Source organism: Hemiscyllium ocellatum, chromosome 12 (assembly GCF_020745735.1).
Source record: "Hemiscyllium ocellatum isolate sHemOce1 chromosome 12, sHemOce1.pat.X.cur, whole genome shotgun sequence".
Classification (NCBI taxonomy): Eukaryota; Metazoa; Chordata; class Chondrichthyes; order Orectolobiformes; family Hemiscylliidae; genus Hemiscyllium; species Hemiscyllium ocellatum.
In genome coordinates this window covers 82,331,847-82,355,967 of record NC_083412.1, presented here as the reverse complement: position 1 = coordinate 82,355,967, position 24,121 = coordinate 82,331,847, and the positions used below count along the sequence as shown (strand labels likewise).

General features: G+C 41.8%; 1 protein-coding gene across 1 annotated transcript in view; it reads right to left on the bottom strand.

Annotated features, from left to right (window-relative positions):
• LOC132821169 (bromodomain and WD repeat-containing protein 3-like) overlaps positions 1-24,121 on the bottom strand; it is a 231,047-nt gene that overhangs the window by 38,969 nt on the left and 167,957 nt on the right. The window contains exons 29-31 of the mRNA XM_060833782.1: positions 12,578-12,639; positions 4,678-4,833; positions 224-344 (exon numbers count right to left, since the gene is read on the bottom strand). Coding sequence (XP_060689765.1) covers positions 224-344; positions 4,678-4,833; positions 12,578-12,639 — 339 coding nt within the window. The remainder of the gene's footprint in view (positions 1-223; positions 345-4,677; positions 4,834-12,577; positions 12,640-24,121) is intronic.

Below are 24,121 nucleotides of genomic sequence, written 5' to 3'. Positions count from 1 at the left end.
TGTGTTCTAAATGTATATAATTCCTACTATTTCTTGTGTACACATCCACATTTAAACTTTCATTCCTTAGAATCTTGTTGAAACATACCTATTTACATTTAACATAGCTATATAATTAGCTAGATGTGAAATTGAAATACTTAATGACTAAAATCTTTGAAAAATTCATTTTTTATTTACAGTAACAAGCATATTTACATATGTTTGGAGGAAGCACACAAACCTGTAAAATCTATTGACGAGTCTCATTCTAATGGTGCTCAGGTCTGTAAGGTAGGAAACCACCAGACAATATACAGGATATGCACGAAGATCCACAGGAGCATTGAATGGAGTTGCTATATCTATTAATAAAGGAGATGGAAGAGACATCAAATTAATATTTCATGTCAGTTTTACCATGGAGAAAGAAATGGAAACTGGCGAACTCAGGAAAATAAACATTGATGTTTTGAACACAGTTCACAATTCAGAAGAGGAAGTGCTGGAGTTCTTAGAAAATATAAAAGGTACATAAGTCTCCAAAACCTGATCCAGTGTATCCCATGACGTGTGGGAAGTTAGGGAGGAAGTTGCAGCGCCTCTAGCAAAAATACTTGTACCATGTATAAACACGTGTGAAGTGTTATAAAGTTGAAGGAGTGTACGATACCTTTGAGAGAGTGAAAGTTATTTTGCACTGAGTGTTTGTAAACACCTATTATGTGACTCACTAGCATTCCCGGAATGTACTGGAAAATTGAAAATATTTAACATTTGGCTGTGAACTAGATACCAGAGTTGTTTTGACAACAATTCGAATCAAACTAGTTTAAGTAATGCCCCAGGATACTGGAAACCAATCTATTTTGAACTTATTGTTTTGCCAACATCGAACCAATGAGATGATCCCATGCTGGGGGTATAAAGAAGTAGACATCTTGACAGTTAGACAGTGAGACCAACTGCCATTGACAAAGTAACTGCCAGCAAAACTCACTCAAAAGGTACTTATTTCATATGAAACATCTTTATTGCAAAAGACCGAAGATGACCCAGGGAAATCTTCAGCCAGAGGAAGACACACCGACAACTGCCGCTATATGGTTTTGAAATTAAGTTGATGTAATTTTAATGCGAGCTTTTGATGGAACTGTATATTGTTGCAGAGTTGGAGGCAGAAAACAAATATTTAAGAGAAAGAAGGCTTAGAGTTGTAAATGGTTACTGTTTAATGTCCATTTTTAGAGTTAAAGAATAAATTGAATTTTTTTCTTTACATAGTGGAAGTTGAGAGCTGTCTGTCACTCACACTGTAACAAACAACTGGGTGAGGTGAGTTTTCTGGGTGTTTGGTTTAATTAACAGGAAGGTTCACCGCTGTGTCATAACAGAAATACCAGAGGACTAAAGCGGGGTTAATGTTGTGCCATTGTTTAAGAATGGATGCAAGGAAAACTCTGGAATCGATTAACCTGTAAGACTGACCTCAGTGGTGGTAAGTTGTTGGGAGATGATTCTGAAAGATAGGATTTACATGCTTTTGGAGATGCAAAGACTAATTAGGGTAGTCAGCATGGTTTTGCTTGAGGAAAATAGTGTTTCACAAACTTAACAAATTAACTAAAAAGACTGAGGAGGGCAGAGCCACAGCATTATTTACATGGACTTCAGTAAAGCATTTCACAAGGTTCCACCTGGCATACAAACTGGCAAAGTTAGGTCACATGAGATTCAGGGTAAATTTGCCAATTGGATAGAAAATTGGCTTAATGGTAAGAAATAAGTTGTTGGTGGTGGTGGATGGTTGTTTTTCAGACAAAAGGCCTGTGACCAGCAGTGTTCCGCAGGGATTGGTACTGGGTGCACTTTTGTTTGTCATTTATGTAAATGATTTGGATGAGCATATAGGAGAGGTATGGTAAGTAAGTTTGCAGATGATAACAAAATTGAAAGTATAGTGAACAATGAAGAAAGCTAAGATTACAAAGAGATCTTGATCAATTGGGTCAATGGGCTGAGAAGTGGCAGATGGAGTTTAATGTCAATAAGTGTGAAGTATTGCAATTTGGTAATCGCAGCAAGGCTAGAACATATACAATTAATGGTAGGGCCTTGGACAGTATCGTACAACAGATTGACCTAGGAGTTCGGGTACATGCTTCTTTAAAATGATAGATAAAGTGGTTAAGAAGGCTTTTAGCATGTTTGCCTTCATGGCTCAGACCTCGGAATATAAGAATGTTGGGAAATCAGGTTGAGGTTGCAAGGACATTGGTGAGGCCTCTTCTGGAATAAGCTGCGCATTTCTGGTTGCCCTGTTAAAGGAAGGACATTATTAAACTGGAGAGGATTCAGAAAAGATTTATTGGGATGTGAGATAATAAGGAGATATTGGAATGGCTTTTTTCATTGGACATAGAAGGTTGAGGATGTAGGTTTGCTCGCTAAGCTGGAAGGTTTGTTTTCAGACGTTTCGTCACCATACTAGGTAATATCTTCAGTGAGCTTCCAAACGAAGCACTGTGGTGGTAGCCCACTTTATATTTATATGTTTGAGTTTCCTGGGGCTGGTGATGTCATTTCCTGCAGTGATATCATTTCTGATGGTCACATCATTTCCTGTTCTTTTTCTCTGAGGTGGTAAATGGGATTCAAGTCAATGTGTTTGTTGATAGAGTTCTGGTTGGAATGCCATGCTTCTAGGAACTCTCATGCATGTCTCTGTTGGCATGTCCTAGCATGGATGTGGTGTCCTTCCTCAACTATATATAAGGATACTAGTGAGAGTGGGTCATGTTGTTTTGTGGTTAGTTGATGTTCATGTATCCTGGTGGCTAGTTTTCTGCCTGTTGTCCAATGTCATGTTTGTTACAGTTCTTGCAAGGTATTTTTGTAAATGACATTAGTTTTGCTTGTTGTCTACATAGAATCTTTCAAGTTCATCAGCTCTGCTTAGTTTCTCTGTGCTGCAGTGTTTGGTGGCTCGTTGAAATAATGTTGTAACGCAGCTTCGTTTGTGGATGTTGAGATGATATGAGGTTGAGGGATGACCTTATTGAGGTTTATAAAATCATGAGGGGCATAGATAAGGTGAATGACAAGGGCCTTTTCCCTCAGGTGAGGGAGGTCAAAACTAGAGAGCACATGTTTAAGGTAAGAAGAGAAAGATTTAAGGACTATGAGGGGCAAGTTCTTTTACACAAGGAGGATAATAAATGAACTGCCTCACAAACCTTATTGAGTTCTTTGAGAATGTGACCAAACAGGTAGATGAGAGTTAACTGGTTGATGTGGTGTATATGGATTTCAGCAAGGCGTTCGATAAGGCTCCCCATAATAGGCTATTGTACAAAATCCGGAGGAATGGGATTGTGGGAGATATAACAGTTTGGATCAGTAATTGGCTGGCTGAAAGATGACAGAGGGTGGTGATTGATGGGAAATGTTCATCTTGGTGTCCAGTTACCAGTGGTGTACCGTAAGGGTTGGTGGGATCCACTGCTGTTTGTCATTTTTATAAACGACCTAGATGAGGGCGTAGAAGGGTGGGTTAGTAAATTTGCAGACGACACTAGATAGTGACTAAGTTGATAGTGACGAAGGATATTGTTGGTTACAGAGAGACATAGATAAGCTGCAGAGCTGGGCTGAGGGGTGGCAAATGAAGTTTAATGTGGACAAGTGTGAGGTGATTCACTTTGGTCGGAGTAAGCGGAATGCAAAGTACTGGGCTAATGGTAAGATTCTTGGTAGTGTAGATGAACAGAGAGATCTCTGTGTCCAGGTACACAGATCCTTGAAAGTTGCCACCCAGGTTGACAGGGTTATTAAGAAGGCATACACCATTTTAGCTTTTATTAATAGAGGGATCGAGTTCTGGAACCATGAGGTTATGCTACACCTGGGAATATTGTGCACAGTTCTGGTCACCGCATTATGAGGAGGATGTGGAAGCTTCGGAAAGGGTGCAGAGGAGATTTACTAGGATGTTGCCTGGTATGGAGGGAACGTCTTACGAGGAAAGGCTGAGGGAGTTGAGGCTGTTTTCATCAGAGAGAAGAAGGTTGAGACGTGACTTAATAGAGACATACAAGATAATTAGAGTGTTAGATAGGATAGACAGGGAGAGCCTTTTTCCAAGAAGGGTGACGGCGAGCACAAGGGGGCATAGCTTTAAATTGAGGGGTGATAGATATAGATGTCAGAGGTAGTTTCTTTACACAGAGTGTAGTAAGGATATGGAATGTTTTGCCTGCAACGATAGTAGATTCGTCAAGTTTAAGTCGCCATTGGGCGTACGTGGAACAGTGTAGGTTAGATGGGCTTCAGATTGGTACGACAGTTCGGCACAACAACGAGGGCCGAAGGGCCTTTACTGCGCTGTAATGTTCTATGTTCAAGTAGTAGATGCAGATACAGTTACAACATATAAAAGACATTTGGATAAGTTCATGAACAGGAAAGATTTGGAGGGACATGGACTGACTGCTGAAAGGTGGGACGATTTCAGTTTGAGAACATGACATGGATTGGTTGGACTAAAGGGTCTGTTTCCATGCTGTATGACCCCATGATAATATTCCATTCAGATTATTTTCAGTACTACTGAACATTAACTGTATTGCATTGGCAATAGTGATTGCATCATGTATCAAATACATATCTCCAGAAAACAAATGCAGTTTGTGAACCCACCTAGTGTCACAAGGTCATCAATGCCCCTTATAATACGCTCACATTCTTCATCTCGTGATTTTTCTCCCCACTCTCCCTCTTGGGGCCTGTACAACAGAGCTTCTAGCTCTTCCACGGTCACAGGAACACCAGCACTAGGATCAGCAGGAAATTCAGCTACAATATGAACAGAAGCATAAAAAACTGTTAACTACATTTGAGATGGAAGAAAATTAAGATAATATTTGGGAGAGTAATAAGAAACTTAAGGTTTGATCAGGTCAGCTTTCATTCGTAAACCTTGACCTTATTTATGTTTAAGCATAGTTATTTTGTTACATCTCCTCCCAAGCTATTTGGATGCAACAAGGTTACGCCCAAGCAGAATGACTTGCTTTAACATGTATAATCTAGCTCATGGAGTGAACAGATTTAGTGTGAAACAGAATGACCAGGCAACACTTTCAAAAATATTTTACATGGAAATCATTCATTCTATCCACGCTAGTACTAAGGAAGAAAACATGTTACAGTCAAGTTTGTGTACTTGAGGGAGGATTTTTACAGAGTTTGGAAGATTGTAAGAATCTTTAAATATGGCACTTAAGTAAATGTCATTCCTAATTTTCACAGATCCAATTTTTTGTTTTTTTTGTTTTCATTTTCCCTTGGGAGGCACAAGGAAAGATAAACCATTCAGCAAGAAACCTGTTTTTGGCAGGGTTAATTGACAGCACGAAGTTCAAACAGACTCCATTCTGGCTTGTCGAAGGGCCTTAAACCACTTTTGAAGGGCAGATGAAATCTACTTAAAAATCATGATCCACAGCTTTCAAAAATCCACTCATGTTTCAAATTAAACGAAAGGCTTAAGTAGTCAGTACAGTTGTAAAAAGAAAAATCTTTCGACTGCTTTGCATCATAGGTGGTCTAACGTAGGCTATAAACAGTTAAACCATTTAGTCATCACATACTAAGGAGTGCATGGGTAAGATTACACCAGACTGAGATGAGACAGAGTGAATACTTGGGAAATATGATTGTGTGTTTTCTGTACACAGGGGAAAACAAAAGTGATTTAAACAATGTTTCTTACAAAAACAAGCAAACATACAAAAAAAAGGAGAATAAGTATGATGTTCAGGTAGTTGAGCCTGCTCTGCCATTCAATAAGATCATGGCTGATCAGTTTATTTCAAATTCCATATTCCCAGCTATCCCAATAATCCTGGATTTCCCTAAGAACCTAACCACCTTTTAAAAATATTCAATGACCCCCCCGCCCCCATTCTGAAGCAGTGCTCCAAATTCACATAATCCTCAAAAATATTCTTCATCTGACCTAAAAGAAATATCCCTTAGCTTGAAGTGTCCCTTAGTCCTGGACTAACTTATCTTCTCAAGATCATTCAGAATCTTAGAGTTCAATCAAATCAACTTTCACTCTTCTAAAATCTAATGGAAACAAGCTTGTGTCACCCATCCTCACGAAACATCCCACTCATTGCTGATATTAATCTAGTAAACCTCTTCAAGATGTGTTCTTACCAATGCCCTCTGTGTTTCAAGAATACCGACCCCACTTTTACGTTCAACACCTCTCAGTATAGATTAGATTACTTACAGTGTGGAAACAGGTCCTTCGGCCCAACAAGTCCACACCGACCCGCCGAAGCACAACCCACCCATACCCCTACATTTACCCCTTACCTAACTCTACGGGCATTTAGCATGGCCAATCCACCTGACCCCCACATCTTTGGACTGTGGGAGGAAACCGGAGCACCCAGAGGAAACCCACGCAGACACGGAGAGAATGTGCAAACTCCACACAGTCAGTCGCCTGAGTCGGGAATTGAACCCAGGTCTCAGGCGCTGTGAGACAGCAGTACTAACCACTGTGCCACCGTGCCGCCCCTAATAGGACAGTATTCCATTGGTTCTGTTGATTACACACTGTACCGGCATACTAATGTTTTGTGAATCCTGCATCAGAACCCCTAAATCTCTCTGCACCGTAGAAGTTCTGCAGTCATTCTCTGATTAAGAAATACTTTTTTTTTAATTCCTCTTACCAAAGTGAACAACTTCACATTATATTGTGTCCAGGTTTTTGTCCATTCACTTAAACCACCTACATCCATCTACAACTTCCTTTTGCCATCTGCACAGTATACTTTCCTACCTATCTTAATGTCTAAAGTCTGGTTGAAGATTTGTAGCTCGGGTGTCCGTTGTTGTGGTTCTGTTCACCGAGCTGGAAGTTTTTGCTGCAAACGTTTCGTTCCCTGGCTAGGGAACATCATCAGTGCTATTGGAGCCTCCTGTGAAGCGCTGCTTTGATGTTTCTTCCGGTATTTATAGTGGTTTGTTCTTGCCGCTTCCGGGTGTCAGTTTCAAGGACGGCATACCTAAACTACTGGACTTATGCCTCACTACACACTTTACATTCAACAATCAGATATACGAACAAATCAACGGAACACCCATGGGATCACCAATCTCGGGACTCATAGCAGAGGCAGTTATGCAAAGGTTAGAACATACAGCCCTACCACAAATCCAACCCAAACTCTGGATCAGATACGTCGATAACACCTTTGTAATCATCAAAAACACAGAAATAGAAAAAACACACCGAATCATCAACGCCACACTCACAGGAATACGATTCACGAGAGAAGAGGAAAAGGATAGCCAACTCCCATTCCTAGACGTGTTAGTAGAGAGAACACCCAACGGAGAATTCACCACAAGGGTACACAGGAAACCAACACACACAGACCAAGTCCTAAACTATGAAAGTAACCACCCCAACACACACAAACAAAGCTGCATCAGGACACTATTCAAAAGAGCCACAACACACTGCAGTACACCAGAACTGCGAAAAGAGGAAGAGGAACACCTATACAAGGTATTCGCCAAAAACGGATACCCAAGCAACTTTATCACCAGATGCCTAAGAGATAGACCACGGAACGAGGACATGCCACAACCAAAAGGACTAGCCACACTACCATACGTCAGGAGCGTCTCAGAACCGACAGCCAGACTACTGCGACCCTTAGGACTCATAACAGCACACAAGCCAACTTCCACACTCAGACAACAACTCACTAGAACAAAGGACCCAATAGCCAGCACGAGCCAAACTAACGTAGTTTACAAAATACCATGCAAGGACTGCACAAAACACTATATAGGACAAACAGGAAGACAGCTAACAATCCGCATCCATGAACATCAGCTAGCCACAAAACGACACGACCAGCTATCCCTAGTAGCCATACACTCAGACAACCAGGAACATGAATTTGACTGGGAAAACACTACCATCATAGGACAAGCCAGACAGAGAACAGCCAGGGAATTCCTAGAGGCATGGCATTCATCCACAAACTCCATTAACAGACACATAGACCTGGACCCCATATACAAACCACTACAGCTGAAACTGACACCCGGAAACGGCAAGAACATCCATCAACAGACACATCGACCTGGACCCCACATACAAACTACTACAGCTGAAACTGACACCCGGAAGCGGCAAGAACAAACCACTATAAATACCGGAAGAAACATCAAAGCAGCGCTTCACAGGAGGCTCCAATAGCACTGGTGATGTTCCTTAGCCAGGGAACGAAACGTTTGCAGCAAAAACTTTCAGCTCGGCGAACAGAACCATATCTTAATGTCACCTATAAATTAATTTTCATGCCTTCATCTAAGTTATTGATGATTAGTAAACTAATCTAATCTAATCTTAGTGTGGAAACAGGCCCTATGGCCCAACAAGTCCACACCGACCCTCCAAAGAGCAATCCACCCAGACCCATTCCCCTACATTAACCCCTTCACCTAACACTACAGGCAATTTAGCATGGCCAATTTACCTAACCTGCACGTTTTCTTTTTGGACCGTGAGAGGAAACCGGAGCACCCAAAGGAAACCCACGCAAACATGGGGAGAATGTGCAAACTCCACACAGACAGTTGCCTGAGGCGGGAACTGAACCTGGTCTCTGGCACAGTGAGGCAGCAGTGCTAACCACTGTGCCACCATGCTGCCCAGTTGCAAAAATGTTACAGCCCCAACAGACACCTGCAAGCCTGGATTAATATCCTGCCAATCTTAAGTTAAGCTCTGGAAGTAGTTGGGTAGCTCGTTGAATTATGTGGGGCAGTACGGTGTTCTTTCATGAGCGGCTGCAGATATAGTCTGCGTTTGAAAATCAACTAATTTTGAAGAACTTGAGTCTGAAAAGCAACCTAGCAGAAGAAAACAAGTTTAAAATGAATACAAAAATCACTCAATAAAAAGTAGGTAGAATTCTATCGAATTTAATCAATGGAGTTGCAGAAAGAAAAATGGAGTCTAAATCATGGGGATATTGCATGTATGTGAACGCACAGAGTATGGTTGATAAAATTGGTGAGTTACAAGTGCAGATTGCCATGTGGATCTGATGTTGTGCTAATATAGAAACATATTGTAAGGAAAGATGGAACGGGATGTTAAATACTCCTAGTTGCAAGATTCTCAGAAAAGCTTGGAAAGCCACAAAAAGGAAGGATGGCAGTACTGCTTAAGGATATCATTGCAGTGCTAGAGATACAGGACCTCCCAGGATAAGAATCGAGTCAATTTGCCTTATAACTAAGGAACAAAAAGGAGGCAGTTTCATTGCTTAGTTCATACTGTAGACTTACTAATGGGAGGGAAATGTAGACTAACAAATCTGTAATAAAATTGCAAAAGGTGTCTTCATCAAAGAGTAGTTACAACAGGTACTTGATTTCTCCCTCTGCCTATAGTTATAGATAAAGATGAGACTGGTCCTTGGGTGAAAGTGCTAAATTATTTTCAAGCTAAATTACAATACTATTAAGCAGGAACTGGAGAAATTGGATTGAGAGCAGCTGTTTGAGGATAAATCCACATCTGACAGTGGAATCTTTTAAAGACCAGTTGATTAGAATTCAGGAAGCATGTTCCTGTGAGGATGAAAGAGAAGAATTGCAAGATTTGGGGATCCTGGATGACAAGTTGTATTGAAAGCTTGAAAATAGAAGCATATTTTTGGTTTAGGAAACACATCAAATATGACCCTCAACATAAATAAAGAAAGCAGTAAAGAACTTAAACAATGAATTAGCAGCGTTAGAAGATTGCTTGTTTGGGCAGTTTTGACATTTTCATGTTTTTCCCACCGAAGTGTTATGATGATGTCACTATACAACGTTTGGCTGAGTTTCAAAAGTTACAATTATATCAAGAGGTGGTTCTGAGTTCACTGATTAACTACTACGTTAATTCAATGTAACCGACAAGCTTCCAGACATTTTTAATCAACCTGTTCTGGGATGTTATATCCTTCTGGAGCAGGTTGAAATTGAATATCAGTCTCCTGACTCAGAGTTATGGACATTACCACTGTACCACCAGACCTTTTTTAAAACAAGCTTCTATACAGACTGCATAAATAGTCACAACTTTCAAATTTTTAAAAGTTTGCATTTTGTCTATAGCGGACTTTTCCACCATCAAGTGTGAACAAGCTAAGGCAGTAATAGATCATTAGAAAGTTTTTCTTCCATTTCAGATGGTTGAAGTGTGCCTTACCCAACTGTCATGTTCGACATCTTCAAAACCTTCCAAAATATCCAAATAGTATTCGACGACTTCTGTGAAGTATCTTGGCACCTTTACTATGCTGAGTGTATTTACGATAAATACTAGAAGTCACTAACAAGCTGGTAGATCTATTAGCATTAATTTTCCAAATTTCACTTGATTCTTGAAAGGTTTCATTGGCTTAGAATTTACAAAGTAGAAAACCTCTATTCAGGGAGAGAAGGCGGCAGAAAAAAGGAAACTATAGGCCAGAGACCGTGACTTCTTGGCAAGATGAAACAATTGATCATCAACATGTTAAATCTGGACACTCAGAACACTTGAAGAAATCAGAAGGGCTTTAGCATGGGTTAATAAAAAAAGAAATAATACTTAACTAATTTATTGGAGTTTTTAAAGGAGCAATGCGCTGTGAATAAAGGGGAGGCTGTAGACACAGTGTACTTGGATTTGCAGAAGGTATTTGACAAAGTGCCATAGTGCTGGACAAACAGAAGTGCGTGGAGTAAACAGTAATACATTAGTATGGATAGAAGACTGGTTGGCCAGTAGAAAACAGAGTGTGTGTGGATGGACTTTTTTCCCCAAATGGAAGGATGTGCAAGTGCCATAGATGTCTCAGATGAGAGACACAAAGACTGTCAGCTAAAATGGCAGAAGGTACAAAGACAGGAACATATATTCTGAAGAGGACAGAAAAAGATTGCAGTTGAGTATAAATGGGTTGGGTGAGTGGACAAAAATCTGGCAGATGCAATGTAATGTGAAAAAACATGAACTTGTTCACTTTGGCAAGATAAATTAAGAAAAGCAGACAATTACTTAAATGGAGAACGACTTCAGAGTTTCAAGATGCAGATAGGTGTAAGTGTTCTAGTCCACGAGTCACAAAATATGATCATGCAAGTAAATACAAAGGCTCGTAATATGCTTTTTTCCATACAAGAGGAAATGATAATGAAATCATGTTAAGCTTCGGTTATACAAGGCACTGGGAGACCCATCTTGAATATGGTGGAGAGCTTTGGTTGTCTTATTTAACAAGCAATGTAAATGCATTGATAACAGTTCAGAATAAGTTTACTAGATTGATACCTAGAATGAGCAGGTTGTCTCATGAGGAAAGGTTGAACTGGGCTTTTTTTCCAATGGAGGGAGAGGTAACTTAATTGATGTATATAAAATTCTGAATGATCTTGACAATAATGATCTAGATGTGGACAGGATACTTCTTCTTATTGGTGTCTAAACTAGGGACACTCTATAAATCAGGGTCACCATTTTCAGACAGAGGTGAGGAAAAACTTGTCTTTTCAGGGTTGAGACACGTTGGAACTCTGTCTCAGGCAGCAGGGGCATTCATTATTGTTAAGGTTAAGTAGATTTATTCCCTTAACTAGCATGAAACAAAGGGCATCAGAGGTAGATGGGAACACGGAATTCAAATCAAGTAGATTTGCCTTGATCTAACTGAATGGCAGAGCAGGCTCAATAGAATAAAATAAGCAAACAAGTTAGGAGCAGATAAGTTGTTTTATTTAATGTGCCTCCATGCTATTAACACTTTACATCCACTTACAATATGAAAGTATAGTCTAAATGGAGCACATCTTTATTGCTGGAGGAGAAAATTAAGTTGAAGTCCTCCCTTCCCTTTTGGGAATTTGCCATAAGAAAACAGAGCAGAGGAATTCTTATGGTGTTCCAAACAATATTTAACTTTCAATGAGTACCACTTAAAATGGACTACAATAATTGATCTCACCATCGGCAGGATTTTACTCATACTTGTGGGTATCATTCAAAAGATCAGCACATTTTCCCACCTCTAACTGCACTTGAACTGAGTGCAGTTGATAACCACATTACTCTGCACATAGACCAGACTAGCAAAAAACCAGATTCTCTTCCCGAAAGCACATTAGAGAATCACATGGTTTCATAATTACCATTAGAATAGCTTTTTATATTTTAGATCTATTAAGTGAAATTAAGTTCTACCAGATTGCATGATTTCAAACCTTTGTTCTTCTAGCATTAGCATGGGCTGTGGATTACTAGTCCAATACATCACTGCCTTCCCCTCTGCAAACTGGGTATTACATTTTGGTTCTTTTTACATATACTATAGATTGGTTACCACAAAGAAAATATTAACAGTACACTTATAAAATAACATCACCCTGAAATTGATCAACATTTACCTTCAATGGAACTAAAACTCAAATAATTTTGTGCACATGTGCACTCATTTTTGAACAAAATACTTCAGCTGCTCACCATTTTCAGATATAGGTTCCATGTCCCAAGGACTCAGCCTTTCAATTTCGTTGTTCTCCCAGCTGTAAGGACAAAAGAAAAAAAGACAAATTATAAATCCTGGATTCTGGTATATTCTAATGCCTTAAGAATGTCAATTCACTCCCGGTCAAGTGCAAAAGAAAATAGTAATTAGATTAGATAAGATTACCTACAGTGTGGAAACAGGCCCTTCGGCCCAACAAGTCCACACCGACCCACCAAAGCACAACCCATCCATACCCCTAGATTTACCCCTTACCCAATACCACCGGCAATTTAGCATGGCCAATTCACCTGACCTGCACATCTTTGGACTGAGAGAGGAAACCGGAGCATCCGGAGGAAACCCACGCAGATACGGGGAGAACGTGCAAACTGAAGCAGGAATTGAACCCAGGTCTCTGGCACTGTGAGGCAGCAGTGCTAATCACTGTGCCACCGTGCCGCCCATATGAAGGATGCATTTTCAACAAGTACAGAGCAACCTCAGTTATCAGAACATCGATTATCTGAACAAGATCGCAAGGTCCCATAAAAGATGTTAAATCATTCCACTCCTACACATCTCCTTCTGTAAAAGATTCTTTAAAACGAACTTTCTTGATCATGCTTTTATTTCCTGACCAAATGGTTCCTCAAGTGACTCAGTGTCAAAATTTCTCCTGTTTAGTGCCTTTCATCATTTTACTACATTAAAGGGGCTATAAAAATGCGAGCATCGTTGCTTGATCTTCACTTTTAATTTCTAAGGAAATCCTGCGACCAATGAGCCAGGCTCAGAAACAAGGAGACCACCAGGGTGCAGAAAGAATTGGAACTGCGGAGAAATGAGGCACCAGGTGGTAGCATCAGAACTTACAGAGCGATAAGCCAGATCTGGGGCCACTGTGGAGACAAGGTTACAAAATGGTGGCATGCCTGCAGCAAGGGGAATGCACAACACTGTCTGACTGCGGGGGAACAAAACATGTCAGTCTAGCCATTTTTTATCCTGCTCTCCTTACAGTTGGCCACTCATACTCAACACCAAGCCGAGAACACAAGCTCACACAACTGGGTGGGGTGGGGGGGAGGGGCTGATGAGTTCCAGTTATGAGGAGAACAATCGCAGAGGTATGTGGACAGAGTTGGAGAGTGGGACTCAGGTGAATTCTACTATTCTACAATTTTGTGCTGGAGAAGCTAGAACTGCTCTGACTGGGGGAACTGCAACCTAGTCTCTCACTTTTCAGTATGGTACTCTGTTGTTAACTTTGGATGAAACCTTTAATCATGACTTTTCAATTGCAGGAGGTTCTCCTAATTATGTGGCCAACATTCAGTTAACTACCAAAACTACTTTTGAACAATTCAGAAGGGTCACTGAACCCAAAACCTTAACTGATTTCTCTCCACAGGCAAAATGGGAGGATATTTAATTGGGGAAGAGGAAACTATGATGCGATGAGATATGCGTTAGGAAGCATGGACTGGGAGCAATTGTTCCATGATAAAGGCACTTATAGACATGTGGAGATTGTTTAAGGAACAGTTGTTGCATGTGATGAATAAATATGGCCCTCTGAGACAGGCAAGAAGGTGTAAGATAAAGGAACCTTGGAAGACGAGCGCGGTAAAGTTTCTCATTAAAAGGAAGAAGGTAGCTTACAGAAGAGTGAGGAAGCTAGGGTCAAGTTCAGCTCTAGAGGATTACAGGCAGGCGAGGAAGGAGCTCAAAAATGGTCTGAGGAGAGCCAGGAGGGGGCACGAGAAAGGCTTGGCAGAACGGTTTAGGGAGAACACAAAGGCATTTTACACTTGTGAGGAATAAGAGAATGGTCAAAGAAAGAGTAGGGCTGATCAGGGATAGCATAGGGAATTTGTGTGTGGAGCCTGAATGTAGGGGAAGACCTTAATGAGTTTTTTGCTTCTGTCTTTACAAAAGAAACAAACTTTGTAGTGAAGGAAACCTTTGAAGAGCAGGTGTGCATGCTGGAATGGATAGAGATAGAGGAAGGTGATGTGCTGAAAATTTTGTCAAACATGAACCTCGACAAGTCGCCACATTTGTCCACGATTGCTCTGGGAAACGAGAAATGCGATTGCTTCGTCACTTGCGAAGATCTTTGCATCTTCGCTCTCCACTGGAGTCGTACCTGAGGACTGGAGAGAGGCAAATGTAATTCCTCTCCAAGAAAGGAAATAGGCAAATCCCCGGCAATTACAGACCAGTAAGTCTCACGTCTGTCGTCTGCAAGGTGTTAGAAAATATTTGGAGTGATAGGATTTATGACAATCTGGAAGAGCGTGGTTTGATTAAATGCAGTCAACACGGCTTTGAGGGGGGCAGGTCATGCCTCACAAACCTTATCGAGTTATTTGAGGATGTGACCAGAAAGGTTGATGAGGGTCGAGCTGTGGATGTGGCGTAAATGGACTTCAGCAAGGCATTTGGTAAGGTTCCCATGGTAGGCTCATTCAGAAGGTCAGGAGGAATGGGATACAGGGGAACATAGCTGTCTGGATACAGAATTGGCTGGCCAACAGAAGACAGCGAGTGGTAGTAGAAGGAAAATATTCTGCCTGGAAGTCAGTGGTGAGTGGTGTTCCACAGGGGTCTGTCCTTGGGCCTCTACTGTTTGTAATTTTTATTAATGACTTGGATGAGGGGATTGAAGGATGGGTCAGCAAGTCTGCAGACAACACAAAGGTTGGAGGTGTCATTGACAGTATAAAGGGCTGTTGTAGGCTGCAGCGGGACATTGACAGGGTGCAGAGATGGGCTGAGAGGTGGCAGATGGAGTTCAACCTGGATAAATGCGAGGTGATGCATTTTGGAAGGTCGAATTTGAAAGGTGAGTGCAGGATTAAGGATAGGATTCTTGGCAGTGTGGAGGTACAGAGGGATCTTGGGGTGCAGGTACTTTAGATCCCTTAAAATGGCCACCCAAGTAGACAGGGTTGTTAAGAAAGCATATGGTGTTTGGCTTTCATTAACAGGGGGATTGAGTTTAAGAGTCGTGAGATCTTGTTGCAGCTCTATAAAACTTTGGTTAGACCGCACTTGGAATACTGCGTCCTGTCGCCCTATTATAAGAAAGATGTGGATGCTTTGGAGAAGGTTCAGAGAAGGTTTACCAGGATTCTGCCTGGACTGGAGGGCTTATCTTATGAAGAGAGGTTGACTGAGCTCAGACTTTTTTCATTGGAGAAAAGGAGGAGGAGAGGGGACCTAATTGAGGTATACAAGACAATGAGAGGCATAGATAGAGTCGATAGCAGAAACTATTTCCCAGGGCAGAAATGGCTAACACGAGGGGATATAGTTTTAAGCTGGTTGGAGGAAAGTATAGAGGGGATGTCAGAGGTGGGTTCTTTACACAGAGTTGAGAGAGCATGGAATGCTTTGCCAGCAGCAGTTGTGGAAGCAAGGTCATTGGGGATATTTAAGAGACTGCTGGACATGCATATGGTCACAGACATTTGAGGGTGCATGCATGAGGATCAATGATCGGCACAACATTGTGGGCTGAAGGGCCTGTTCTGTGCTGCCAGATCTGAAATTTTTCACTAATTTCTGTTTTTGTTTCAGATTTCCAGCATCTGCAGAGCTTTCGGTTTTTGACCAAACTAGTAACTGGCTGTTTTACTACCAAGACTTCAATGACCTTATTTTGCTATATTAAAAAGAGTTAACTTGCTCTGCTGACCTGCAAGAAATTGAATGCCCCGGGGATACGGTGGCATGTTTTTGTCTTATAGGTGGAATGTGGGAGGTCTACATTCCTATCCCTTGCCATTCAGGGATGATTTACATTTTCATCCCCTATTCAGGAATCAATAAGAACATTACAGCTGGAATTTGACTACTCCCCTCTAGTTATAGAAACAAAAATATAATTCACACCAGATCTGGCCATTAAGGAATGATTTGCATTGCATTATTTCTGGAGGTGAGGTGGTCAGTGCATTGTATCTTGAGTAGCAGGTGAATATGAGAGAGTGACTGGGAGTTGTTTTGTCAGCATTACTAACTGTGATGTAAAGATTTTGTATAAAGGAAGGACTGTTTCCTTTATTAAGAGATAGACCTTTAGACACGCCTCGCAAGCATGGCGAGGAGTGTTTAGAGTTCCTCCAAAGCTTACGTTGTGCTGTGTTTAATAAAATTTGGTTGTTGCACACAGATGTTGGCATAAAGAAAAAAAGAACTCAACATTTGGTGGCAGAGGTGGGATTCCAAAATAGAGTTTTCAGGTGGACTGAATAAGTGATTGTCTGTCTGTCCATTGTGAGAGATAGGTGGGCCTGTAAGGTAAGATTTACCTTGATTTCTCTCCTTATCCCACCCCTCGGCCTCTGTAGTCATGGAATCTCTGAGGTAACTTATGCACTTGCATGCTAACGAGTTCGCTTTCACAATCATCAGTTACTGGGTTTAATTGGGGTTTGAGTCCCCTAGAAAAAGGAGTTTGGAATCCTGTTGTGGTGGGGTTTGCGGCTCCGGAGCATGGTGTAAAAAAAAACATGACTGTGCCTGTCTCTACCAGCCTGCCTTAGACTGGTTGTGAAGAGGTGAGATCCCCCGCACAAAGGTCAGGACTATGAAGTGGGTGTGGACACAATAGACACTAGGTTTGAGGCTCCGGATCATTAAAAAAGAAAAGTTGGTAATCAGGAATTTCAAAGAAAAACATCTGAACAAAATTTGGTACTACTTAAAGTTATCATGTTTATCCCCCACACCTCCCCTTATACGTACTTTTAAGGCAACATGGCGTCACCAGCAAAAGGGGGAAGAAAGTGGATCCAGTCCACTCAGATCCTGACAGTAAAGTACTTAACTGTCGGGGAAGCTTTGTCCAGGTTTTTGTTGTGGGAGTCACAGTTTCTGGGCTGTGGACTCGACTCTGAGTCTTTCCTCTGGAGGAAGGGTCTGCAGCGCCATATGGTCTGCTGCGAGGGCTCTCTCTTTTAATAAGCGTAATTTTATCAAGAGGAAACAAAGAAGAATAAGAAATGCTGAAATTCAGGTTGTACGAATTCTTGGGTCGAAAAAGAACAGAATAATAGTGAAGAGGAGACCCTTCAGCCCTTGACGTTGCGTCAACCTGTGAATTAATCTAAGCCCATCATCATCCATATGTTATCCAAGGACTATTTAAATGCCCTAATGTGGCTGAGTTAACTACATTGGCAGACAGGGCATTTTATACCCATACCACTGAGTAAAAGACCTGCCTCTGACGTCTGTCTAAAATCTATCTGCCCTCAATTTGCAGCTATGCCCCCTCATACAAGCCAACGTCATCATCCTAGGAAAAAGACTCTCACTGTCCACCCTATCTAATCCTCTGATAGGCATGTATGTCTCTATCAAATCCCCTCTTAAACGACTTCCCTCCAATGAGAACAGACCTTAGCCTTTCTGTGTAATACCTTCCCTCCAGACCAGGCAGCATCCTGGTAAATCTCCTCTGCACCTTTTCCAATGCTTCCACATCCTTCCTGTAATGGGGCAACCAGAACTGGACACAATATTCCAAGTGAAGCTGCACTAGCGTTTATACAGTTGCACCATGACATCATGGCTCTGGAACTCAATCCCTCTACCAATAAAACCTAACACACCGTATGCCTTTTTAACAGCACCATCATCCTGATTGGCAACTTTCAGGGATCTATGAACATGAACACCAAGATCTCTCTACCAAGAATCTTTCTATTGACCCAGTATTCTGCCTTCTTGTTATTCTTTCCAAAGTGAATCACCTCACATTTATCAGCATTAAACTGCATTTGCCACCTCTGAGCATAATTCTGCAGTTTATCCAAGTCCCCCTGCATCACTGTTCCACACTGCCCACCACTTCACTGACTTGTCATCTGCAAACTTACTAACCTATCCACCTATGCCTGCGTCTCAGTCATTTATAAAAATAACAAACACAAACAGCAGTGGTCCCAAACAGATCCACTAGTGACACACCACTAGTAACCAGACTCGAGGTTGAATATTTTCCATCAACTACCACTCGCCTTCTTACAGAAAACCAGTTTCTAATCCAAACTGCTAAACTACCCTCAATCCCATGCCTCTGCATTTTCTCCAACAGCCTACCATGTGGAACCTTATCAAAGGCTTTACTAAAGTCCATGTACACCACGTCAACTGTCCTACCCTCATCCACATGCTTGGTCATCTTCTCAAAAAGCTCAATTTTTTTTTATTTAAGGAGGTGGACTTTCACGAAAATCCGTCACGCAAAAACTGTTATGCAAAAGCTAAAGTAAACTAAACGATTTATATATTGCACAAATTGACAAATTTCAAAACACAGTAAAATACAATATGATCAATTCCAACATCATCTTAAACACCTGAGTCTTCGCTTCTATACTGCATCTACTTTTTTTTTTAATTCACCAAGTTGAGAGTTTGATAACCTCTTCCCTTATTATACATACAAATGACCTTAGATTTCCTCAGCCACAAATAACTCCTTCAGGTCCCAAACACTTTTGGTCTGGAATTTTCAACTAAAACCTTGGCATTGCAGTTCCAAACCATTCCTTTTGTTCAGGAGAAACTTATAAGTATATCTAAATTCAATCAGGATTTCTGCAAACTGGACAGAAACGTTTTCCAATCTATAGGGTTTACCACCAAGCAAAAGCAAAATCCTGATCTTTCTAAATAGAAAGTAAAATGATGTTTTTCATTTTTACTTTTTCGGCATTGGGAGAATTTTACAAGCAACATATCTCCATTACAGGACTTCCCTGTCTCATGTCAGTTATAACAAAAAAAACTCATGACTTTTCCTCATTCACAGAGACGAAAACCCACAAGTCACAAGCTTAAAATCCAACCTCGAATATAAATTGTATTGAAATACAGCAAACTTTTATTAACTGGTACCTATAGGGCCATGAGTATGACAGTTGATCAAGGCATCCACATAATCAATGTAATAATACAAACTAAGTAATAGAAACACAATGCAGGGGATCCACATGTCACTGTTATATTTCACTTACATCATAACATACTTCAGTAGCAATGCAACTTTGCCTTACATAAAACCGACTGGCAGAGAGTCTTCTCTCACTCTCAGCTGACTACTCAGACATCAGAGATCTCCTTCCCCTGTCTGATTAATAGTCACATATTTCTTTCCTTGAATTATGTTTGCACATTTTCATTTCAACGAGGTTAAAATCTAGGAACTTCCTCCCGAACAACATTGTGGTTGCACTTACAGCATATCAACAGTAGAATTTACCATCCATTTCACAAGGACAAGTAAGGATAGCCAGAAATTACTTGGTCAGTAACACATATGATTGATTAAAATGTGAGAGTTTGGACTGCTTCAATGGCGCAAAGGGCTGCCAAAGTCAGACGATTCTGTTTATTTTAAAATAAAGTATACAAAAAACCCACTAAAAATAGCTTGTGTTCGACAAAACAAGACAAGTCACATTGGAAACTATGACACATAATAACTTTGGCATCAACAATTCTTCAAAATCAATCAAGTATATGAGGTACAAATCAAACTACATTGTGCTATGTATACTTGACATAAAGAACCTATATATAATAACTGTCGCCAAGGTTGAAAACGTTCTCCATTTTGCTGAAAGGAGAGGCTATGGTCTAGTGACATTATTGCTGGACTATTATTAATTCAGAAATCAGAATCCAGAAAGGAAGGGTTTGAGGGTAATCCCTGGCAATACTGCAGATGTGAAGCAAGGGTCATTATTGGATATGGATGGCAACTTTGCTGACCTGGACAACAATGAACAGATGTTAGGGAGGACGACCGTACAAAGACATCACATACTTTAGCATCAGGGTGATCAGCAAAAATTGTTACAGTGCATGCACAAATGTGATCAGAGTTACGAAAGGGGGCAAGGGAGAAGTGAAAGCGAGGGCTGACAAGGCAGATCTTCATCTCCCAGGTAGAAGCAGGGAGACTGTGCTAGGAATGGCAGCAATGAGGGAGGGAAGGCTGGCACAAGAAACTAGTTTCTGGATTAGTGGTGCTGGAAGAGCACAGCAGTTCAGGCAGCATCCGAGGAGCAGTAGAATCGATGTTTCGGGCAAAAGCCCTTCATCAGGAATAAAGGCAGAGAGCCCGAAGGGTGGAGAGATAAGCTAGAGGAGGGTGGAGGTGGGGAGAAAGTAGCATAGAGTACAATAGGTGAGTGGGGGAGGGGATGAAGGTGATAGGTCAGGGAGGAGGGTGGAGTGGATAAGTGGAAAAGACATTTTTTTACAAACCCACCAACTCCCACAGATACCTGGATTACACCTCTTCCCATCCTACCTCTTGCAAAAATGCCATCCCGTATTCCCAATTCCTTCGCCTCCGCCGTATCTGCTCCCAGGAGGACTAGTGTCACTACAGAACACACCAGATGGCCTACTTCTTTAAAGACCGCAATTTCCCTTCCCACGTGGTTAAAGATGCACGCCAACGCATCTCATCCACATCCCGCACCTCCGCCCTCAGACCCCACCCTCCAACCGTAACAAGGACAGAACCCCCCCCACCGGTGCTCGCCTTCCACCCTACCAACCTTCGCATAAACCAAATCATCTGCCAACATTTCCGCCACCTCCAAAAAGACCCCACCACCAGGAATATATTTCCCTCCCGACCCCTTTCCGCCCTCTGCCAAGACCGTTCCCTCCATGACTACCGGGTCAGGTCCACGCCCCCCTACACAACAAACCCACCCATCCTGGCACCTTCCCCTGCCACCACAGGAACTGCAAAACCTGCATTTACACCTCCCCCCTCACCTCCATCCAAGGCCCTAAAGGAGCCTTCTGCATTCATCAACGTTTTACCTGCACATCCGCCAATATCATTTATTGTATCCGTTGCTCCCAATGCAATCTCCTCTACATTGGGGAGACTGGACGCCTCCTAGCAGAGCGCTTTAGGGAACATCTCCAGGACACCCGCACCAGTCAACCACACCGCCCTGCGGCCCAACATTTTAATTCCCCCTCCCACTCTGCCGAGGACATGGAGGTCCTGGGCCTATTTCACCGCCGCTCCCTCACCACCAGACGCCTGGAGGAAGAACGCCTCATCTTTCGCCTTGGAACACTTCAACCCCAGGGCATCAATGTGGACTTTAACAGTTTCCTCATTCCCCTTCCCCCACCTCACCCTAGTTCCAAACTTCCAGTTCAGCACTGTCCCCATGACTTGTCCTACCTGCCTATCTTCTTTTCCACTTATCCACTCCACCCTCCTCCCTGACCTATCACCTTCATCCCCTCCCCCACTCACCTATTGTATTCTATGCTACTTTCTCCCCACCCCCACCCTCCTCTAGCTTATCTCTCCACCCTTCGGGCTCTCTGCCTTTATTCCTGATGAAGGGCTTTTGCCCGAAACATCGATTTTACAGCTCCTCGGATGCTGCCTGAACTGCTGTGCTCTTCCAGCACCACTAATCCAGAATCTGGTTTCCAGCATCTGCAGTCATTGTTTTTACCTACAAGAAACTAGTCTCCATTGCCAGGAGTCATAAAACGTTTTATAGAAATGCCTGGTGGCCTTTTTTTTTTAAAAAAGAGAAAGGATCATTGAAATGCCACAGTGGATACTGTTGATTATTTAAAAGGCTATGCTTATAGTTACTGGCTGCACCTACACAACGGGCCATCTGTGGATCTAAGACAAATGTCCTCAGTTGTCCTGCCCTGCCCCATCTTCCTGTTGGTCTGGAGCTGCCATCATTGTGAATGGAGTAATCGGAGGTGACATTGCTTTTCCTCAGCCAGCTACATGACCAATTTGATGGATATTATTTAGGACTAGATATGGATACTATTTAATTGGCCAATTCTGAAAGTAGGAATTATAACTTTATTTTTTCTTGTGACTGGTGGAGTGGAGCACACTCCTGGACGTTGTAACAAAGATGATCAAATCTGTCAAAGGCGAGAGAGAATAATATAGCATAATAATGGAGCCAATTTGTGAATTTGGGCCATTTCATTATTTTGTGAAAGGCTAATTAGATTGGAGAAATTTCGAGGCAAAAGATGGGTCTTAGTTTGGATGATGACAATAAAGTGCTGAATTCTCTCAGCCCATGACCAACGTGACCAATGGAAAGTTAATTGGGAAACCATGGTGTGATTGGTAAAACGAGACTCTCGACTGGAAAAAGAATCTTATTCTGCAGCCGTGGTTTGAATGACGAGACAAGAATCTCAGTATTGAGTGATGAGAAGCATAATTTCATGCATCAACCCCTCATTATTATTAATAATGTTGACCTTATTTATGTGTGGTTTATTATTCTCCCACACATTAGAGAGAAACAAATGGCAACAATTCCCAACATGGAAGTCGGTGGGAGAGAGGGCTGATGAAGGGCTTATGCCCGAAACGTCGATTCCCCTTCTCTTTTCATCTATGGGATGAAATGAGGAAGCACGGTTTTAAAACTAGTGTTTTAAAGGATTGCTGTATGTTCTGACGAGCAATTAAGCTGTGACCTGACACTCATGGCAAGCTTCAGGTAAACACTCAATGGATCAAGCAGCACAAACTGGAGCTGATGGGTTGTGTATAAATGCAGCTGGGTAGAAACTAAAACTTCATTGATAACCAGTCGCTAGTCCATAGACCAGCGGCAAAACCTAGGTTCAGTCTCAGTAACTCAACAGTATGGAGCTGCGAACCAAATAACGAAATGATTTGATCTCAAGCAGCTTAGGAGCCGTCTCTGCTCTCTGGAGTCAAAACAGCTTTAAACTTGAAGAAAATCAATGTATTTTGCATTTAGCAACTTTGCAAACTGTGACACTTAAATTGATAAATCCAACCTTTGAAAGTGGAAAACTGGTCTCTTGAAAATGAGTCATCTGAGAAGGTGACGAGACAGGTCGATGAAAGTCGAGCAACGGATATGGTGTATATGGACTCCAAGGCATTTGATAAGGTTCCCCCAGTAGACAGTGGTTGTAGATGGCAAGTATTCTGCCTGGAAGTCAGTGGTGAGTGGTATCCCGCAGGACTCTGTTCTTGGGCCTCTGCTCTTTGTAGTTTTTATAAGTGACTTGAATGAGGAGGTTGATGGGTCAGTTAGTAAATTTGCCGATGACACAAAGGTTGGAGGTGCCATTGATAATATCGAGGGATATTGCAGGCTGCAGCGTGACAGAGACAGGGTGCAGAGCTGAGCTGAGAAATGGCAGATGGAGTTCAACCTGGATAAATGCGAAGTGATGCATTTTGGAAGGTCGAACTTGAATGCTGAAGATAGGACTAAAGACAGGATTCTTGGCAGTGTGGAGAGAGAGGGACCTTGGTGTTCAAGTGCACAGATCCCTCAAAGTTGCCACCCCAGTGGAAAAGGTTGTTGAGAAAGCATATGGAGTTTTGGCTTTCATTAACAGGGGAATCGAGTTTAAGATTCCCGTGAGGTTTTGCTGAAGCTCAACAAGAGCCTGGTGAGACCATACTTGCGTCCAGTTCTGGCCGGCCTATTATAGGAAAG